At 42.3% G+C, this 19,547-nt stretch overlaps 2 protein-coding genes and 1 non-coding gene across 5 annotated transcripts; 1 reads left to right on the top strand and 2 right to left on the bottom strand.

Moving 5' to 3' along the window:
• Positions 1-199: 199 nt before the first annotated feature.
• On the bottom strand, positions 200-10,191 carry inavaa (innate immunity activator a). 3 transcript variants are annotated; one of them, XM_085926502.1, is made up of 10 exons: positions 10,083-10,191; positions 4,369-4,447; positions 4,149-4,282; positions 3,128-3,250; positions 2,694-2,928; positions 2,563-2,616; positions 1,955-2,120; positions 1,708-1,857; positions 918-1,539; positions 200-769 (listed from the first exon to the last, which is right to left on the bottom strand). In XM_085926502.1, exons 2-10 carry the CDS (start codon positions 4,430-4,432, stop codon positions 677-679), a joined length of 1,641 nt encoding a protein of 546 aa, XP_085782628.1. In that variant the 5' UTR covers positions 4,433-4,447; positions 10,083-10,191; the 3' UTR covers positions 200-676. The 3 variants fall into 3 exon arrangements, with proteins under 3 accessions (XP_085782628.1, XP_085782647.1, XP_085782637.1); XM_085926521.1 differs by having other exon boundaries at positions 930-1,539; XM_085926511.1 differs by having other exon boundaries at positions 1,708-1,854.
• Positions 10,192-11,129: 938 nt separating this feature from the next.
• Positions 11,130-17,406, bottom strand: LOC147061511 (protein FAM107B). The gene is made up of 6 exons (XM_085926688.1): positions 17,148-17,406; positions 16,362-16,556; positions 14,310-14,337; positions 13,287-13,413; positions 13,069-13,213; positions 11,130-11,594 (listed from the first exon to the last, which is right to left on the bottom strand). The coding sequence occupies exons 2-6, from the start codon at positions 16,410-16,412 to the stop codon at positions 11,499-11,501; spliced, it is 447 nt and encodes a 148-aa protein (XP_085782814.1). The 5' UTR covers positions 16,413-16,556; positions 17,148-17,406; the 3' UTR covers positions 11,130-11,498.
• Positions 17,407-18,906: 1,500 nt separating this feature from the next.
• On the top strand, positions 18,907-19,291 carry LOC147061510 (small Cajal body-specific RNA 2). The gene has a single exon (XR_015068181.1).
• Positions 19,292-19,547: the final 256 nt, after the last annotated feature.

The raw sequence follows: 19,547 nt of genomic DNA, 5'->3' as shown, positions 1-19,547 counted from the left end.
GCGACGCTCACAGCATTATCTTCAAGGAACTATTACATGTTAACGGAATTCAAGTTTGCAAACAATTCAAAACGTAAGTATTTTCTTATTAACACGTTGCTTTGTAGTTTCTTTCAAGGTAACCAAAGGTATAAAAAGTCCACAGAGTGAATTTGTAAATTCTTTATTATAAATAGAGAAAAGAAAATACAATCACCTGGTTAGTAAGAACATTCTACAAGAACAACAAGTATCAAAGCACCATTAAAGACATCAGTGAGGAAAAATTCATCTTTCAATTCAACATACTCTATGACAAATTTTAACAATGTTACACACAACCGGTAGGTTGACATCGATCCTTTAGTAGTCTAAGTTAAGAGCAACAACCTTCAAATAGTTTATAAATAGACACATGACATTAAGAATGCTTGGTGAACTTCTTTTTTGTGCAAAATGTATGAGTTCTGCATTAAACATTGTGAGCTCCAAACAGGAGAAGAATCTACTAAAAAGCATTTGAAAATAAATAGCTTACATTAAAATTTAAATTATTAAGGAGGGAGAGGTATGCTCATCTGGGAGTTTGCTGAATGCAGTATAATCTCAAAGATCCAAATACTTAATAAATACAGACTTAAATATGAATGATAGAAAGGGGGCAGGATAGATCAAACTAAGACTAAAACACTCGATTCTACACCTGGCTCACAATTTCATGGTCCTCTGCCACAAACCACTGGACTGGGGTCCCATCTGCAGCTCTTTGGAGAACCAAATTACCTGAACCCTGGGAGAAAAGACAAAAGAATAGAAACACAATCAGTGTCAGTGTATGGGTAAAAAAAAAATGATGTCAGACATTTATTATTTATTTGTTCATTTAAATTAAAAAAAAATCACAGTTAAAAAACAGTGTCATTCTTAAACGAACTTACCAGTGCACCGACCTGATTAAATGGAGACATGTGCAGTAAAGCAAGGCTCTTCATTCCAAGGGGACTTTGCAGCTCCTCACAGCTCGGTACCGAGCTGTGGCTCTGACTGCGCTGGTGCCACGACTTGAGCTCCTCTGACAACGCCTCCCTGGGCACGATGCAGAGGCCGTAGCTGGCGTTCTCTTTCAGCGAAGGCGTCCGCACAACCCTTGTGTAAGGGGGTGGGAGCTTGGGCACCTTCCTGGTAGAAGCTGTGCCCTCCTGCCAAGGTCTTTGCTGAGGGCTGCATTGGCTCACGAATGGGGAGGACACTAAGCGCTTGCCCGAGTCCTGAGGGGAGAGGGACTGGGTTTTCCCGCAACCAGGTAGCACCTTATTGAAGTGGAAGCCATACGGTGGAGGGCAGAGCTTGGGGATCTCCGTGGGCGCGTCCTGCCCTACCACGTAAGAGTGCTCAGAGCTGCTGTCCTCCGAGCTAGACTGGTATGGCCGCAGGGGGGAGGACTCTGGGGAAAGCACCAGGAAGTCTGCGGCACAGCGTCGCTGCGGCAGGCGGGATCTCACTCTGAAGGACTCCGAGCTGAGGCACTCTTTGTCAGCACACGGCTTACTCTTTGGAAATCTGGGGAGACATCATGAACACTTGTAAACGACATAGATGGGTGTGTCAGTCAATTTGACCGATTCATTTGTCAGCGGCCCGGACAAACGTCCGTCACGGCTTATAAACGAGCTTATAAAATAGTTCTTGTTTATCCTCTGTTTTGCTCCACAATTTTGTTGAGTGTACCTGAAGGACTGAGAATATTGTCGGCGCACACGCAGCTCTGGGGTGGAGGGGGCGCTGGCGGAGTGGTTGTGCCGCAGCGCAGAGTTCTTAATAAACTGTGAGAGAGGAATTCTGCTGGCGTCGGCCGAAACTTGCGCTCCACCTGCGCTGCTGGGTGGCAGATGACAAAAGAGGATTTTAAAAAATATGGACACAGGAAGGTCACAGAAGCTCGATTCCTACACAGGCCGAAATTCAAAAGTCCCACCTTGAGTTGCTGCCGTCAGCAGCCAGAGGTTTTGCAGCCTTGTGATAAGGCTGGTCCAGACTGGACTCCTTCCAGGGAGAATTCTGGATGGGAGAGGGCTCGTAGTCCACAATGGGGGTCTGCAGGTTGGCTACCGGAGCAGAGACAGGGCCAAGGGAGTCCAGATCTGTGCATGGATACCAGTCAGCATATGGCGCCAGTTGTATTCAGTAAAGAGTCATGCACTGTCATCACCTGTGACATCATCCAATCAGGCCAAACCTCAGCATACCTCAATAAACCTCACTTCAAAGGATTAACATTGAGTTTTTTTTCTTTTTACCCTTTTCTCTGGACTTTTGTATGTCTTGTGCTGTGACTACTTTTACTTTGAAGGGATTCACCTTTCTGTTTTTGTGCCATTTCCCCTGTCTTAATAGGTTGCTCAGTCGCTACAGAGATTTTTTTTGAACAAACGACTTTGCTTTGGATATTCTGTGACTTGTTTGAGTTCGTATTGGTGTGATGTTCAGGCAAAATGATTGCATTAGAGCTCATGGGGTTACGCAGGTTTCTGATTTATGGACAGCTCAATTCTGTCACTAACAATGAAATTTGTCTTTGATTACCTTCATCCAGGGCCACCACATCAGACAGCGAGCTGTCATCAGACATATTCAAATCTGCATACATAAAAAAGTCCAAGTTGAAACTAGTGCAGTACCACGTCTGGTCTGAAGGTGGCAGAAGTGTTCCTCACCTTTGCCTTTCGCGGAGGTGTTGCCAATGCTTGGTGAGTTGCACTCGCTCCTTATCCTACACTGGAAAACGGCCTCCTGCAGCTCGCGCACCTTCTTCTCCTCGCGCTTGCACTGCTGCACGCGGCTTTTCTTCTGAGGCTTGCTGAGCTTCTCTTCCAGCGAGAGTTTGCGTGACGCCTCGTAGATCTGCCGCTGGAGAGCCAGTTCCGTCTCAAGGCCGTGCAACTCTGAGTCCTACCACCAAGTGAGAGATACACAGGACAGGTGCATCTCAACAAATTTGAATTCTGTATCGACATTTTTTTCTGCTGTTCATCCTTCTAGTTGCTCAGTTGTTGCCTTTTAGATTGATTGTGGAAAGAGGTAGTGAGCTGTTTCCAGAGTAGCCGTGTGGTTAGAAAACAAAGTACTTCACTGTATGTAATTTCCATACCTCTTTCTCCAGATAGATTAGACCTTCGTCTAACTTGAAGGATGCCCCAATCCTCCTTCTGACTTGCGGCGGGTTCTCATCGGGCATGAGAGGATAATCTGAGGGCAGTGTACCAGTCAGCTCCTATGGAGGGAAAAACAAGTTTCATGTCTTCTAAAACAGCCCCCAAATGTGATCATTAATATACACAGGCATTTGGTATGTACGATAAATTCATTGACAAAACATTTATCATTATTCCCAACAATGACTCTGTGAGAAGTCATCAGGTGTGCAGGAGTTAAATGACCATTTACTAATTACAAATATATCTTTGTTTGGCAATTTATATCATTGACATACAAACCAATTAAAACAAGTGAAAGGTCATCCATTAGATTGTCTACAATACAATAAACCATGTTGTCATTCACAAAAACAGAATCAAACATGTCTTAAGACTTGAATGAGTCCACTTGTGAGTGAAAGGTGTGCAATCCTCGTTATTGTTTCTCCTGCTTTAGGAGACATTTTTGTTTAGGGTTGTGCTGTTTAATTTTTCAAACGTAAAAAGGGTGCCTGGGCTCAAGACAGGTTGGAAAACACTGTGTGAACCTTCACCACATGTATAGTGTTATTCTCAGGATTAAAATGACATTTTAACATAAACTTTTTCAATTTGGAATGCTGGTGTTTCAACTTTTGATGTCCACCCGATTGATGTTGTGCATCTGAAGACAAAGTGTATGTCTCTCGTATCTAGTCCTTTTAGGAGTCCCACACAGTCCAAGGCCCTCTCACACACATGACTGAAACTTTCTCACTGCTGCTTTGGTTAAGATACTCGCAGGCTGTTGAAGCAGGTGAACTACTGTCGAGCAAGAGCTGTCGTCATGAAACATTTCAGTCGTGTACGTGATAGAGTTTCACTGGTGAACGTGAGAGTTAATCCTGAATTAGGTCCCCGTGGGCTTCTCAGAATCACTCCTGCCGTCATGGAGACACTTGCAATCACTGTCATCATCATTGAGGTATTACTCACGGCTTCTCGAATGCACAGTTTCCTCAGCTCCAGCAGGCAGAGCTCCAGACGGCCCTCCAGACACTGCTGCTTGAGTTGGAGGGCTCTGGTGTGCGTGTTTGATTCCTTGACTGGCGACGTGGGGCTTTCCGGACCTGCTCGGCAAGAAAACGGCATCAAGGCCTGTGACGCGCCAAACTTCATGCGGTAGAAGATCGAAAGGCAAAGGCGGGGTTCTCACCACAGTGCAATATAATCCCGCTGTCGGAGTCACTGATCTCCTCTTTGCTCTCAATGGCTGTCATCTTGATTTAGGAACTCTGTGACAAAGTATGGTGACAAATATTTCACATTGGGGAAGCACGTTATTACAACCTTATTATACTTTGTAATAGACATGTTGTAGGCTAACTCATTTGGAATGCCTTAGAGGAAAAGACAATATTAAAGGAAAATTGAAAAAAGGAATCACAATCGACTCCCAGCGGCAATAATTTGGGAGTTCCGAGATGTTGTTTTTTCCTTCGTTCATGCTGGCCTTCTGCTTGACTTGACAAAAGTAAGTCACACAACAATCCAGGCAGCCCCCTTTACCGTCTTTCTCCCTCCCACGCTCCATCACAAAAGAGGCACACCCCCACAGGGTGACTCGGCACATGTGTGGGGTTAATCCCCATGGTGGTGCCATGGCGACGGCACACGGCCGACCGAAGGAGCGTGTCGCCATGAGGCGCAGTGGCAGGGGTGTTTCAAAAGTTTCAGACCTCAAAAAGGAAAGCAGATGGCTGCAGAAAGGAGCCCCAACTCCCACCCCACCCCTCTCTTGCTCTGCACCTGTTCTCCCCGCGCACCCCTCCCTTGGCCTCCTATTCAACCAGTGTCCACCAAACCCCCTGGGGGGCTTTGAAGTGGAAGAATGTCTCAATGCTGGGCTTGTCTACGCCGCATCACGTCACAATGAAAAGTCCGGTGACACCTTCACAAACAGGCGAGCACTCGTCACCATTATTCTTGTTTTTTTAGGAGCCCTGCTCCGAAGCAACCTCTGACAAGAAACAAGATACAGCGGTGATGAAAAGGAGGAAAACAATGACAATTAGAACTGCCACCAGCCATGAATGGAATGGGCCCTTGCAACCGTGTTTTCGTTCCACTGACCAAACTTTGATGCCATGCTCCGCCCATATTTAATGAATTTAGCAATTTGCCATTACCCATCTGTCTCGGATACCTGCTTTGGACTGGGGCTCATTTGGATGGGTTCCCTAGCAGTTGTTTTGGTGTTTCAAACGGGATGATGGGGAGGGTTAGACAACGACCATGTATCCCATCAATTGATCCTGAAATTTTCCGATATAAACACTTATACACTGACTTGGCGCGTGAATGAAGTACCTTGGCAATAAGTGGAATATTTTTTTATCTTTGATTAATCGACAAACTGACTAGTATCAAAATGATCATTATCATGAGATGTGAAATAGTTGCTGCCTTCCAACTGAAACCACATAAAACTGTAAACTGTGTTCTGCCCACTAAAACGAGCGACTCCGCTCGAGGTCGACGTGCAAAATACAACACAGAGGAAAAAAACAAGACTCCTCTATTTTAGGTCAATTCATTTCGTCTGCATCTCACATGCTTGCTAGTGTGCCCTCTGAAAAGGCTGATCACAAGGGATGGGCATTACAGGAAATAACATGATTAACGGATGTGCCTTCCTAGTGATCGTATCATGACAGCAAAACTGGAAGTAAACAGCAGAGATACAAACAGAGGCATATGCTTCCTCCTCTGTGTTTGGAGATGGCTATCCAGGCCCTTTCCTGTCGGGATCAGAAAGACAGAGCACATGATATGCTTGTGTATTCCATATACGGGCCTGGACCATTCAACATGGCAACTCGTGCACTGAGAAGCAGCCGCTAGCACAATGAGGATCAGGCAGCCTAACTCAGTAAAACAACAGTACAACAAAAGGCCTTGTGTCCACGCAGCGGCTTCAATATCCTGCTGAGGGTGCGAGATGTGCTGACAACACAGGCGGGAATCCAGCTCGGGAGGAAAAGTAATGTGGGACTTGCACCCCATAACTCTTTCTGTGGTTATGTTTGGAATGAGTGGGTGGATGTTGGGGAGAAGGGTGGGACTGACTTATTTGGAGCTGACATGTTGCTACATTTTAGAGTATTGTTGAGGCACTGGCCACTTTTAGAGCCTTCCTGTCTGTACAGATGACATGCATTTCAATGTCTCTTCAACACATGCCTATTAAGCACTGACAATTGCTTTCAATGCAACAAGGTAGGGGAAATAAATGTTTCAATTTACAGTGAAATTGTCAGCTATTCCACGACATCGGCAAAAGTGATATTACAATGTGTCGGGAAGTGTTGAAATTGATAAGCGCCTCGTCTTCTGTTGAGATAAGCGGCATTTTTGAGGTAGAGTGCAAAAATGAAAACAAACTTTGAAGGATGGGCAATGAGAAAGCGTCCATTGCCTGATTTTCTTCCTGCCACCATTCTGTGCCCTTCCTTGGCTGAGTGGGGCAGTGGAAAGTTCTAGCCCAAGTTGCCAACAGCTGAAAACAGTGCAGCTTAAGTAAATCCAATCAGACACGATGTCTTATACAATGTGAAGTCATAGCCAGTCCAGTTTTTGAATAAACTTTTAGTTTTTTTACAAACCCCCAAATTCTTCAAAACAATTTAAAAAATGAATTGGGGAGACACAAAATGGAAAACCGGTGCTTACGTATTATCGGGAGGACCTTTGATTTTTACTTTTTCTTTTTTTTCACATGGTTTGTTGGTTAGTATGAAGATCTTTGATTTACCGCGCACTGAGGAAGAGGCTGTTGTGTTCCTTCAGGAGAAAAGGGTTAGGGTTAGGGTTAGGCTTTCATCACCTCAACGTCAACCACAAGTACAACTTTGTGGATCCGAACACCGGGGCTCATACGCAGACAGTGGAACGCCTATGGGGATCGGCAAAGTGGCGAAACAAGAAGCACTGTGGCATTGCACGTCACCATTTGGAGACGTATTTGGCCGAATTCATGTGGCGGAAGCATGTTGCCTGTACTGATGTCTTTGAGGCACTTTTGGAAGCAATTGCGACGTTCTGGCCTCCGGAATTACAAATGTAATGTTATCGTTTCAATAAATAATTTACTTTAATTTTTGAGTCGTTTTTTTAAAGGTCCTCCCGATAATACGTAAGCACCGGAAAACCCCCCAAATATGAACAAATATCTAAAAAAAGAGAAAAATAACAAAAAAATTCGCAATGATACGGAACCCCGGGTTCTGAACAGTGAATATGCAGGGGAAAACTTTTGTTTGTAAAACTACTTGTAATATCACCAATTACCACTAGATGGCATAAATCCTGTAGTTGCGCTTACATGAGGTCTTACACTTCCCTATGTATTGCAACATAAGTATTAAAGTTATGAGTGAGTTGATTTTTGTGAGAAAAAAAAAGTATAAAGAGTTCTTACACTTTATGCTGGTTTTGTGTTCAACATGTTTTATGCTGTCCTTGAATGGTAATTTTATATGAGAGAACAGTATGCACTGTGAAACCCCCCCCCCCATAAAAGTGGTACTTTTCTTTCCAAAAGGTCATATGAAGCAAAAAGCTCATATGAGATCACAGAAAGAGAATATCCATCGGAATTGTCTCAAGGCTGATAATGATGACCGTCACACCCATCCTCACAGCCCACTCGACCGTGATTACATTCACGGAAGGGAGTGTTTATAGGGAGAGATTATAAATGGGGATTCGCTGTCTCCCAAATTTCCCCCACCACCCTTTCCCATGAGCCTTGGGAGTTGCAATTGCCTGGAATGCCGCCACCTCTGCGCTCGTTCGTTACCACTGCGGTCGGCCCTGGAATTACCAAGTTGGACTGGCCTCAGCTCATTGAAGAGAGACAGTGAAGGATGGCTGGAATCAAGCCGAGGCCTGGTGGAAACCAGCAATTAAAATCTTTCACGGAATGCTGATGTGATGGAAGAAAACCAAATGACTTTTCAGTATGCTTAAATCCGAAGTCAAACCGAACATCAATGTGGGGGAGAGAAATGGGAGTTTGGTTACAAGTGCTCTGGCAATGAATGGCGAAGCCCAAAGGTTTCCTCACCACTGTACCTTTCTGTGTGTCCGCAGGTGGGAATGAGCCTAAACAATTTTGAGTTGAATGTGTGTACAGTATATTGGTCACATGGCAATTGTTGGTTGCCAAATATCAGTGATACAGTCAAACCTCGGTTTTCGAACGTCCCGGTTCTCGACCAAATCGGAATTCGAATGAAAAATTTGAGATTTTTTTGCTTCGGTTGTCAAACAAAATTCGGAGGTTGAACCTCGCGAGATGAGCCGAAAGGACCCGAGAAAACCCGACCGACTGACTCCGTTGTTATTGTATTTTTGTTACTTTGAGGATTGTGGTTGTGCGATCGGGCCAAATCAAGCTCCCTGCGCACTGAGGTCCACTTAAATTTTGGAAAGTAATCAGGACTTTCAAAATATTTTCTAAATTGCAGCGACGGCTCTGTCACAATAATGCAACCAGCGCAGTGCAGTTGCGCGATCGGACAACAATGCGCAAATGAAAAAATACTTAAAATAGGCGGGGTTTTTTTTCCGTCTTGGAACAGATTAAATTTTTTTTCCATTATTTGTAATGGAAAAAATAGATTTGGAATTCGACCGATACACTTCTCAAACCACCTTCTGGAACGGATTGTGGTCGAGAACCGAGGTTTGACTATAGAGTGGCTTCTACTACTAGTAGTTTTGATTTTATTTTGCATGTGACCCATGAAACTCATGACTTTATTCTACATTGCTTCTGAATTTAGCCAGCATTCATTGGAGATGGCCTCATCTTGGGTCATGCGCAGCACTTGTTTACTAGCAGAGACAATGCAAAAGGTAATCAGCACCACCTAAACTGAGTGCAGTCCATATGCTGAGTAGACCAAGACTCAAAGAGATTTTCCCTTGTTCTCCATTGGTAGTGGATTGTGACACCTCATCCCAATGGGACGTCCTTTCCGAAGGACCAACAGGATGCATATGCGGCTTTTCATCAAGGGTCAGGTTTGGGGGTGGGGTGAGTGGGTCATGCTGGGACCTGTTGTCTTAAGCACGGCAAATCTTTCAACATGTGAACTGTGATGTTGATTCTGCACAAGTGTCACAATGGCGTTTATCAGGGAAAAGACTATTGACAGTACATCAACTCATTTGGCCCACTCTGAGCGATCACAAGAAATGAAAGGTCTTGAACTTTATAAAAGCAGATTTATAAAGTTTTCAACTTGCTTTCCTGAAACCTGCAGATAGACTGTAATCCTTAACATAAACAGTCATATTTACAATATTTTTGTTGTTAACATGGCAAATCTAAGGCTGTGTATAGAAAACATAACACTATCCAAAAGTCTCTGTTCAAGATACACTTCATCATAGTCATCAATTGATATGTCTTTGATAGAAGTAAAACCTCATTTGAAGAGATGTATCCCATCTCAGTGCTGACTGTCACTATACGATATTTTCAGAAGCGATTATTTTTTCACTGCAATTGGCTGGCAACCAGTTCAGGGTCTCCCTCACCTACTGCTGGATGACCGTTGCACGCCCGCGAATGAATGGATGGATGGATGGATGGATGGATGGATGGATGGATGGATGGATGGATGGATGGATGGATGGATGGATGGATGGTATCTTTTCAAAGTACCATTGAAATCTTGAATTATGTTTGGTAGTAGTGCAACAGAGTCTCTTTTGTAAATCGATTTGCAGATCCAGGGTTGGAATGCACATTCAAAGTTTAGTAGAAGAAAAAAAACGTGTCTAGAAATACTGCACCATACATTCTTTAATTTCATTAGGCTACTTGTACGAATCAAGTCAGAATAAAAGTTTACTTACAGTTTGCGTTTGTCTTCACGCGCTCATTTCCAGAAAGCCAGCTGTGAAACTCTCTCCAAAGGGCCCCGGTCAAATGTGAGAGAAGAGCCGCTTAGGATATCTGTTCCAGTCCACGAAATTTCTCTTTGAAGGGGGTGGAGCTGTTATAGTTTGATCCAACTAACCCATTAAAGTCACGGTTGCTATTTTATCCAACCAAAATTCGTAGATTATAAATATTGAAAGTCTAAATGCAACGTACTTCTCTTAGTTTTATAGAAGAACGGTGACGTGATTTATTTCATCACCGATGCGCCCACCCCTCTTTGCTCTGTTCCAATGGTACAGTCTAACTTTTGACACGCTTTAGCCTTTCGACTCAGCACGCGACTTGTTGTGAAGACGCTTTTGCTCGCCGGCTTTTTTTCTCCCTATTGAATTTAGTTTATTTATTGCCTCCTCTACTTGGAAGCTCCAAAAAGTCCAACAGTACACTTTAACGCTCATTCATTTGGAGTGATGATAAAGTGTGCCACATTGTTGTCCAGTTGTGTTGAGCCAATTAAAAAGAATAACAATTTGAATGTTTAATTTTGTCAAGTATCAATAGATTTTTACTTTAAGCTACAAATGCTGAGAAATATATTTTATTTCAGCATATAGCCTTAAACCTTTGCGTACCCTGTAATCACCAAAGACTCGGTTTGAAGTCTTTGAAAATCGTTTTAGGCTATGAACCATTATTGACGTAGTTATTATTAGCTTGTGTAAAAACAACTTAAACATACTGTACATCTGAAATGGGGCAATTTCACTCAATTTCATATTTCACCAAATGTCTGAAGTGCCTTGGGTAATCCCAGCATATGTGTCCTGAAAAGCCTCCTCCAGATGGTCCACTTTCTCCTCTGACTCTGTAAAGGAATGAAAAGATCAGCTCATTAAACAAAGAGTCATATCCATGTGAAAGAGAGGTGCAGGTCCACGGGGAGAAGAGATGCATGCAAATCCATCGCCAAACAATTTGAATGGTGTCCAATAAAACACGAGTGAGCCTCTGTGAGCAATACACTTTATTTTTACTGCACTCAGGGAATAGCAAATGTCGTGACGTACAGTAAACCTCTCAGTTTGTTACACTGATGTTTCTTTTGTTTAGAAATATTGTCCCAAAACATCTTGAAAATGTCTCATGACAGTTGTGCTCAGCAGTTGATTTTAATTAAGGTTAAATAACAATGTAACAGAAAAAAAAAAAAAAAAACAACACATCAAAACCACTCACTCGGCACACACAAAGACAATTGTGAAGAATACCTGAACCTGCTGTATTGAACTTGGTGTGTTTCCTGCCATGAGTGTTATTGTTCAAAGTTGGACACAAGACACAATTTGAAAAGCAGTGAATAATATGCAGTAATTGCGGGGACCTCACTGCTAGAACATCTGCGTGCGTCTCAGGTTGTCCTTCACACGAACAAACTCTGGTACCTTGTTCTGGTTTTCTTTCTGCCTGATCTCCTCCTGCTCGTACTGCAAAAATTAAAAAGCAATGCGGTTTAGTTACTCTCCCACTGTAGAGCGACACACACTCACACACGACCATTCAAAAGTTTGGGGTCACCCAGACAATTGAGTGTTTTCAATGAAAACTAATATAATTGCACAAGGGTTTCCTCATCATCCATTAGCTGGACATAAACTGGCTTAAGCAGGGGGACCCGTCTGCATGCATGCAGTATTTGATTCTCTGTTGGTGGAGTGTGTTAATGATGGTAACCTTTGTAGCCTTCTCACGTCAATATACGCACGCGTACACTTCTTTTGCCTAACAAGCAAGCAACTGATTAGACATCAATATGAGTAAGTTCATCATTGTTTTAGGAGATTTTCACGGGAGTTTGCTTGCTCACAAGAAGACAGTATGACCTCTTATTGGAGATATGCACAACCATGTGGCGCAATGAGGTATAACCTCTAAGTGGCACACACGTTTTCTCAGCCACTTGTTTTATTTGGGTTGTAATAAATATTTATTTATTTATTTATTTATTTATTTATTTATTTATTTGTGTATTTATTTATTTATTTATTTATTTATTTATTTATTTATATTAATAAAGTATTTAAATTTGAACAGAACACAAAATTTCACCATAAAATACCGACATCATGATCATTTTTATCACTGTAATGAAACAACCAACAAGATAGCTTGACCAATTATTTGAGATATACTTACTATATCTCAAGCCATCTTAATATTAGTGTACATGTCTTAAGACAAAGGAAACATGTCTTGAGATGTCTCATCTTCAAGTCACAAAAATCTGTTTCAGGCACTATTCCATATGCTTCTCCGTCATGTTTTAGACAGCGATGGCATCTTCAAACGTTTGTCTTCAGAGGTCTTGATTTACCATGATGTCTTGAAATGTCTCGATTTTGGTTTTGAAAGCATCTTAAGACTTCTTCAAACATGTTGATGGCTGGGTGTGTATGACATTAAACAGACTGCAGTCGTAGCATACAGTAGAAGTCATCGTAGAAGATGCAATGTTTTTTTTTAAAATAGCAAATCATAAAACAAGACAGGGCGGCTTGGTGGCGCGCTGGGTAGCACGTCCGCCTCACAGTTAGGAGGGTGTGGGTTTGAGTCCACCTCCGGCCCTCCCTGTGTGGAGTTTGCATGTTCTCCCCGTGTCCGCGTGGGTTTCCTCCGGGCACTACGGTTTCCTCCCACATCCCAAAAACATGCTTGGTAGGCCGATTGAAGACTCAAAATTGTCCCTAGGTATGAGTGCGAGTGCGGATGGTTGTTCGTCTCTGTGTGCCCTGCGATTGGCTGGCAACTGGTTCAGGGCGTCCCCCGCCTACTGCCCGATGACGGCTGGGATAGGCTCCAGCACGCCCGCCACCCCCGTGGGGACAAAGCGGTTCGGAAAATGGATGGATGGATGAAACAAGACCGCCAAAGAAGCTATCTTTTCTGTGAAGCAGTTCTGACCTCTTGTAGCTTCTGCTGTCTCTTGCGGAGCTCCGTCTCCAGGTCCGATGGCCGCTGCTGAGCCATCTCCTGCTCCCTGTGCAGCTCCAGTCGTCGTTGCTCCAGCACTCGCTTCAGCTCGGGCTTCTCCTCCAGCACAAGGCCGCTGCAGGCAGTCACAACTCAGCACAAACAAATTGGGACAATAACAAGCCAAGCTTGGCTTCGCGTGTAGGTACCGCTTGTGACTGAGAAGCAGCTCCCGATGTAAGTTCTGGTAGCTTGGTGCCTCAACAGAAGAGCCGTTGAGTTTCCGGGGCTGAGTATCACCACTGCCATCCACTGCACACAGGCTGAGTGACGTGTCTGTGAAAGACCAATATGCATATATGGAGCACATCCTACATGCTTTAAAATCAAAACACAGTTGACAAGCATTTTGCTCATCACCGTACACTGAGCAGCCACATAAAACTCATATTCAATCAATCATCCATTTTTTTTAACCGATTATCCTCACGAGGGTTGCGGGCGCACTGGAGCCTATACCAGCTGATTTCGGGTTATACACGGGGTGCATCCTGAATTGTTCGCTAGCAAATCGCAAGACACACATAGATTAACAACCGTTCATTCAGTGCAGTGTTTGGCATGCTCAAACTTGGCAAATAAAAAGATTTGATTTTGATTCACACCTACTGGAGAGGTCAATCGGCCTACCGTACATGTTTTTTTTTTTAATGTGGGAGGAAATATAATTTTCATCTTATCTCTTTACGTAAAAACAAGATAGAGATACAAATAAAAATTAGAGGCTGTCACCAAGGTGTTTCTAAACTCTACTAACATCGTCATTGTAGTCACATCAACTGACAACTCATTTGAAACAAAAACAAGTCCGTCAGTATAAGCAGTATTTCAATCAAATTGAGACAACATAATTCTAATTAGTCATGAAAAAGAGACAAAAATGGGTGACTTCTTGATAAATGTTTTGGAAGCGCCCACCCCTCATCAATATTAATTATGGAGCACTTTATTGATACCTGCAAACTTAACAGACATTTGCCCTGCTGAAACAATTAACTGGCTCAGTCTGAATCTGTTCAACTTATGTTAATAGATGAGTACGTATGTACACCACTGATGGCATGAAAAGAAGAAAATTAAAATTCGTTTTGGAAAGAGCTCAATGTATTTGATGAGTGCTTTTAGGTGACTGTTTTATTATTATTTGTTAGGTTTTGTGTGTCCCTTTGTACCTTTCTGATGATGTCCATATCCACCTTTCTGTGAAAGAAGGGAAAAAAAAAATGTTAGTCATCAAAAAATGTTAAGCTTTCATTGCAAAACAATGGTTGGATGGGCCATGTAAATGACGTGAAAATGCCGGCTGGACTGATTTTCACACTCAAAGCAAGAATGATGTAACATCTCTGCTGGACAGTGAGAAGGCTCAGAGAACGGTCTGTGCAAGTGTAGTCGTGTTCTAAAAACTCATCTCATGGCACTTAATAAGGCGACAGATTTAAACACACATCAGGAATAGGAGACAATACAAATCAAAGTTGCTTTTCCACAAAAAGCTGATCCAGACTGACTAAGGGATCTGACAAGCCAATGGCAATGGACCAAAAATAGAGAGTACAATCTCACGAAGCAACAAATTACCAACACTCACTTTGTTTGCATCAGACTCTCCCAGCGCTTCCATGGTATATCGGGTAAAGCGTGTCTCTTTCGGCGCAGTCTTTTTTTTAGTCCATTGTGCAAAACACAAAACAAAACAATTCCACCTCCTCACATCACCTTCGTTGTCTGATTCTTCACAGCGCATTGGCGTATTGTTGTTGACGTGGAACTTAAGTGTCACCTTCCTGCTATAGTAGACGCTCCAATCTGATTACGCCATTCAAAATGACCTCACCCCATGCGGCGTAGGATACTGGATTAGTTAAATGGCATGGACACAAATGCGGCTTAAATCCAATATAGCACACCAATATTACTAATCCACTGTTCTGTTGTGCACTTCATTAAGATGGCAAGGGAACTGAACAACTATCAGGAATAAACATCAAATTTGTCAAAAATGTTTGATCGTACTGCATAGTTTCTACGGATGTGTCAAACTACTTTTGTGGTACTTTCTCATTACTTTCAACAGAATAACTGCAGCCCTCAGTGCCACATTTACCTTTCATACTTAGCTTTGACACAATATGATAATTATTATTCATTATTACTGGTCCTTCCGTCTGTCTGTCCGTCCAGCCATCCATTTTGTTTACTGCTTACTAGGGCTGGCAGAGAGGCAGACATTTTCTCATCAGTGAAAATCAGGCTAAACCCTAGATTGGTCCCCCAGTCAATTACAGGTCATCTATATGGACAGACAAACAGTCGCAATCCCAATCTCACCGTCACTGACAGGAATCTTAACAAGGCACTACCAGCACAACGTCAGTGACAAGTTGTCGGCTAATGCATGATATCCATCCATAATCTGCATCGCTTATCTTCACGAGGGTTTGGGCGTGCTGGATGGAGCCTATCCCGACCGAATTTGGGCCGTACACCCTGAACACATAGACAAACATTCACATGAAAAGACAATTTAGAGTACCAAATTAACCTACCATGCATGTCTTTAGAATGTTGAAGGAAACTGGAGTACCCCCAAAAAATAACACACGCAGGCACTGGGATAACATTCAAACTCCACTCAGGAAGGCTGGAGCCAGTGTGAAGCAACCATTCTGAGATTCTAACCAGAAGAATCTTAGATGGTGTCCAGGTACTTTTGTCGAACCTTAGTGTTTTGGTGCCATGCTAGGTAGAGAGGATGGCTGGTAGTCACTTGATGATGAATTATTAAGCCCCAGTGGCTTGATAGGCGATACATGTGGCCCTGTAACTGATTTTAATTTGAGAGGTTTCTATTTCCCAGTTTTGTTCCATTGCCATTTACTTGATAAGATTCTCATGGCAGAGCTTTCTCTCTGAGGTATATCATTTACAGCATATTTTATTGTTTCTAGTGAATTCACATTAGAATGAGTAATTTCAGCTTGTACTGTATTCGAATGACAATTTATGATGTTCAAATTATATTTAAAAACTGCACATGCACCGTGAATAAAGATCTTATGAGAATGACAATTTGAACTAGAGTGAATTCCAAATCAAATTCATCTAAATTGGAAATCAGGTTATGGCCAAATCAAAGTTGCACCATCAACAAGGAATCGTGCTCTAACACGAGTGTCATATTTGATTTTGTTTTAGTGGAGCCAGAGACAGACGGTGCCCACCTTTGACATTGCGGCAGGTGTTCGCCATTGTGACTTGGTGTCCCTCAACATGATGGTGGCCTCAATGACAACCAGCAATGTGTGTGCATGTCTGGCCCACGCACAAGTAGAGTATGATGGACAAATCCGCCCAGCCTTGTCCGCTATTATCCAGGATTCCACAGGGTTATTTCCAGTGTGTTCGGGCCCGAGTACCTGCATGCAAGACATCTGTAGAACTTTGGACTGTACACATATTTTTAAACAATTTTCTGACTATGGAAAATTAAGTTGAGACAGGGTTGTTTGTTGAAGTCAGAGAATTCGGCACGTATGCTAATACACATTTATAATGCATTATTTATACATTTTTGCTGAGTCAAATTAGCTGAAAGTCATTTTTTTCAGGTAATGATGAGTTTAATCCTCAAATTAAAGTGTAAAGTGTATTCTCAGAATTCTGACTTTAAAGTCGGAATTCTGACTTGAAAGTCAGAATTCTGAGAATAAAGTCAGAATTCTGAGAAAAAAATTCAGAATCCTGTCACCCCTCGTTTTTTTTTTTCTTCACTGGCCCTAATCCTCTTCCGTAACCTGACGATAATGAGTAACTGATGTTCCAAAAAAAAAAAAGAAAAGCCAAACACTTGATGAATACATTATAATGATCAATATCACAAGAATGATTCGATCATTGACCTATAATCATAATTTGCTAACCGACCTTAAGTAAGAATTGGGAACAAACAGGTGATAAAGAGCGTCATACCACCACAACCCTGGCATCTTGGATGGATCTTTACGCACCCTTTTCTAAATAGCGTCCTTTCCTGGTTATGTTGACCTCAGCAGCTTTGTGTTGTTCTGAACGTGTCCGAAATTACGATATTTCATAACTAACTTAATTTCATTTCACTATCCTAATGTTGTTGCAGTATCTCCATGGTAACTTGTCTGGTGGTGACGTCATCTGACGCTAACGTCGTAAATCGACAAACAAGGGAATTCATTCAGTTTAATAGATTATCTTTAACAACCAAATGTTGCATTCAATGATTTTAGTCATAATGAGCCAAACGCGCTCATAGCAAACGATGCATTTCTTACTGTACTAATAGAATACAATTTTCTTAGTTTTAGCCTGGCAAACATCATTTTCAAAACATTTTTTTCTAATTTACTTTTGATCTATGTAATTTTCATGTTGTTTTGCAGATATTGTATGTTTGTGTCGTAATGTTTCAGTAGAGAGAGAGAGAGAGAGAGAGAGAGAGAGAGAGAGAGAGAGAGAGATTTTAGTCATAATGAGCCAAACGCGCTCATAGCAAACGATGCATTTCTTACTGTACTAATAGAATACAATTTTCTTAGTTTTAGCCTGGCAAACATCATTTTCAAAACATTTTTTTCTAATTTACTTTTGATCTATGTAATTTTCATGTTGTTTTGCAGATATTGTATGTTTGTGTCGTAATGTTTCAGTAGAGAGAGAGAGAGAGAGAGAGAGAGAGAGAGAGAGAGAGAGAGAGAGAGAGAGAGAGAGAGAGAGAGAGAGAGAGAGAGAGAGAGAGAGAGAGAGAGCAAGAGAGAGAGAGAGAGAGAGAGCAAGAGCAAGTGAGAGCGAGAGAGAGCAAGTGAGAGCGAGAGAGAGCAAGTGAGAGAGAGCAAGTGAGAGCGAGAGAGAGCAAGTGAGAGAGCGCGAGAGAGCAAGTGAGAGCGAGAGCGAGAGAGAGAGCATGTGAGAGAGCGAGAGCGAGAGAGAGCAAGTGAGAGAGCGCGAGAGATGGTTTACCATGATGCAACGCGAGCTTTTGCATAACAGAACCTTTTGCAGAACCAAATTTGCATGACCTCTGTTGGGCTTTTGATTGATATGCCATCTGCCTGACATTCGGTGCACTGGGACACCTGACAATGGCAAGTTTTGTGGAAAAGTAGTATTTGTTCGTGAATGCATGCAAAAAGAAGGGCAAGATCTTAGATAATCATTTTGAATTGTTTGCAGATGATACAAAGGAATAGTTTCATTCATTATGTTTGTAGGGTTAGCAAAAAACGTTTGACATCGCTATAGTGTCAGCTTTTAATTATATTGGGCTGTCATTTTAAAGCAAATTAATAAATGCAACAATATTAATTGACTTTGAAAATACCTGAGTAATAAAACGGATGGATGAATGATCACAATTAAGTATAAAGTCTCCTTTGTAATATATACTCCTTGTAGCATGTAATGGTACCCAAAAAGAGGAATTCCTTTGCATCGAGGTTTATGCAAAGAGCTCACGTAATTATATCGTTGCTTTTGGTGAAGTGAATGAGTGTCCGTTTGTACGACTGTCTTTGAATGCACCCCGCTTCAACGTCAGAACGCGAATGAATTTAAAGACATTAACTGAGAATAATCCTTTCTAAAAATTAAAATTGACTGACGCAAACGTGAGTTCTTTATGTTTTTATTGAAAACAACATAGTGCTGACGTCGTACGACGCCGTAGGGCATCGGTTTTTCGCTTTCCAAACAAGGCGTGCGCGCTCCCGCGGCAGGGGGAACAAATTCTCACTGGGGAACCAAATCTAGCGCAACACCGGAAACGGTAGTTGTTGCCGCACTTGCATGAGGGAATGCGTGGTGCGTGAGTGTTTGTGTTGCGTGCGAGTGGATACGCGTGTGAATGCGGAATGCGTGTGATTTTTGTCCAAAACCTACACACTGATCTTATTTGATCTGGTCATAGTTGTGGCCCGACGATGACTGGAAATGATATGAAATCAGCTTGCTTAGCCTCAGTGGCAATGAGCATCAAGCTCGAGTTCGACCTTCGTGGGCCTCCACGCTTGTAAGTTGTGGTCAGAGGTGATGAATTGATCAGATATACTAGTTCGAAGTGCGTTTGGTTTCTTTCCAAACTCCACGACGAGCAATGAGTAAAGAAGCGATTCTGATCTAACCACAACAAAAGACGTAAAATCAAACGGTCGACCCATTCGTATTTACAATTTTTACGCTTGTTTTTTGTAATATTCATAACTGTCCTTTATATTTTGAACTGTTATACATAATATGCATTTCTGTTTTATTTGCTAATGTCGCTAAGATGAATAAACCCATGGCCATAACTAAGGTAGGCTAACAGTTAGCTTTTTGTGTGGAAAAGATGGCAACCAAAAACGTGCTCCGACTTCACAACTTAGTTTGTGTCAACA

The sequence above is a fragment of the Syngnathus leptorhynchus genome, chromosome 1, assembly GCF_054491065.1.
Source record: "Syngnathus leptorhynchus isolate UIUO chromosome 1, UIUO_Slep, whole genome shotgun sequence".
NCBI lineage: Eukaryota > Metazoa > Chordata > Actinopteri > Syngnathiformes > Syngnathidae > Syngnathus > Syngnathus leptorhynchus.
The sequence above is the reverse complement of the archived record's forward strand: the minus strand, read 5'-3'. Positions and strand labels throughout refer to the sequence as shown.